Source organism: Opisthorchis viverrini (assembly GCF_000715545.1).
Source record: "Opisthorchis viverrini unplaced genomic scaffold opera_v5_55, whole genome shotgun sequence".
Classification (NCBI taxonomy): Eukaryota; Metazoa; Platyhelminthes; class Trematoda; order Opisthorchiida; family Opisthorchiidae; genus Opisthorchis; species Opisthorchis viverrini.
In genome coordinates, this window is record NW_008751709.1 from 1,380,145 (window position 1) to 1,382,031 (window position 1,887).

Below are 1,887 nucleotides of genomic sequence, written 5' to 3' on the forward strand. Positions count from 1 at the left end.
AGTCATACTGACTCGTATCTATTATTTATGTATCCAGTGCTTGAATCCAAATACATCCAACACTTTAGGATTCAATTTCAAGAGCTGGTGAGCTGGACCAGGACATCTTGGTTATAAAATTGCAGTCGGGTCTCCACCGTAGGGATGGGGACTGCTTACCAATTTAGCCGGGAGGATCATCGGGTACCGGGTGTTTTTGTACGTTAGCTTTGCTTCGCTGAGAAGAAATGTGAAAAAGGTATCCACGTGTCATTCCAACATCAAGCAAAACGACCTGCTACAGGAAATCTATGTGTGTTCCCCGACAATTTTGACGTAGAGGAGGCCGGCACCCATTAACAGAAGCCTGGCAAAAAATAAGCTGGTCACTAGTAAATCAATTGGCGTTTCATGGAGTCACACAGCTAATAATTGAGGAACAGTACTATCAACGCAAAAATGACTCAGTCACCTCCACATACAGAGGGCAATCTTCAACTTCGGCCAACTGCCGATAACTACCCTTCCTAGTAAAGCCATGGACTCTATGGTCGTCGATGAAGCAACAGTAAGGCAGAAACGGGTCTCGTCTCCGGCATCGTTCCCTTTCTTGCTGTATGCTTGTCATACTAGTAAGATAATGACCAAAATAGGGTCCATTTAATGCAGTTTGAATTTTCTGGGGCGTACGCGTGATACAGGGCACAGATTTAAATCAAGAGGGTAGCGGATTCCTCACCTCCGGTTTCAGGAGTATCTCCATATTGGTTGAAATACGCTTAATAGTCCCGAAAGTTTTGTCCTAGGCCCACATTTGGCCTCATCATCGGCAGCTCGATGTCAGTGCTCAAATNTTGGCCTCATCATCGGCAGCTCGATGTCAGTGCTCAAATACTGATGCTTCGTTGCCATACGACCACAATTTATTCCAGTGCTTTATTGTGAAGGAAGGAGTGAGTAAATTGAAAAGGACGCAGTGCTAGCCTGCCAAAGTCATTCCGTTTTGCTTACGACTCCAGACAATCATTCGGACAATGTAGATGGAAAATGACAGCGAGACTACCACTTCCATCGCTTGGCAGCCATATCTTGCAGCAGCTCAATCCACGCAAGTCGAAAACCATGTGGAAGCCATCCCTGAGGGCGAGTCGTACAGACGACACCCGGAAATTCCGCAGTAGATTTCATTTACCTCTGCCAGGTAAAGCTTGATCCGGCAAGCGATGGTTCGGCATTACAGTGCTGATACAGTAGCTGTGGAAGACCTGAAGACATCCCAGTTCTGGTGCTTGCTAAGGACACGTCTCCCGACCGTGAAACAAAACTATCCGTACCGTGGCCTGATATACACGTCCTTCAATATTCGGGGTTATACCGCTTTGTCACCACAGGTGTCTGGAATTAGAAACGTGGCCAAAGTCTCATAGATTGGCGCAGTGACCTCATCTGACACTACACTCGGAACTAGTACAACTTTCAAAGTACGTACAGTGCTCCGCAACTTTGAGTACCTTCTTCTAAATTGTGAGTGACTCGGTGAATATATGTCCAAAAGCGTGACCTAACATTTTATGGGTCAAAGCGTATGGCGAAAGAATCGATTACTCCGATCAGTTCATCCAGGGATACCTGCGCTTTCTCCGAACACGAGAGCGATATCGTCTGCGCACTCGGCAGGATTTTTGTCAGCAGCCAGGGTTTTGAGCACCATCCAGCGTTATTGTCATTGTCCTGCCAGTCACGAAATTAAATATGAATGGATAGAGTGGACATACCTGCCAGACACGTGTACAGAAGCTTTTGAAGAGCTCCCCATATACTCACACGATTCAAAAAGTCCGAGAATCATCATCATCATTATCAGCTGTAATAACCGCGTACTGGTCGTACACTGGTTGTAGCTGCCAC

General features: G+C 46.3%; 1 protein-coding gene across 1 annotated transcript in view; it reads left to right on the forward strand.

Annotated features, from left to right (window-relative positions):
• Positions 1-517: 517 nt before the first annotated feature.
• T265_03631 (hypothetical protein) overlaps positions 518-1,887 on the forward strand; it is a gene marked incomplete at both ends in the record, with an annotated part of 10,039 nt that continues 8,669 nt past the window's right edge. Inside the window, one exon of the mRNA XM_009168166.1 lies at positions 518-547. Within this exon, the coding sequence (XP_009166430.1) occupies positions 518-547 (30 nt within the window). The remainder of the gene's footprint in view (positions 548-1,887) is intronic.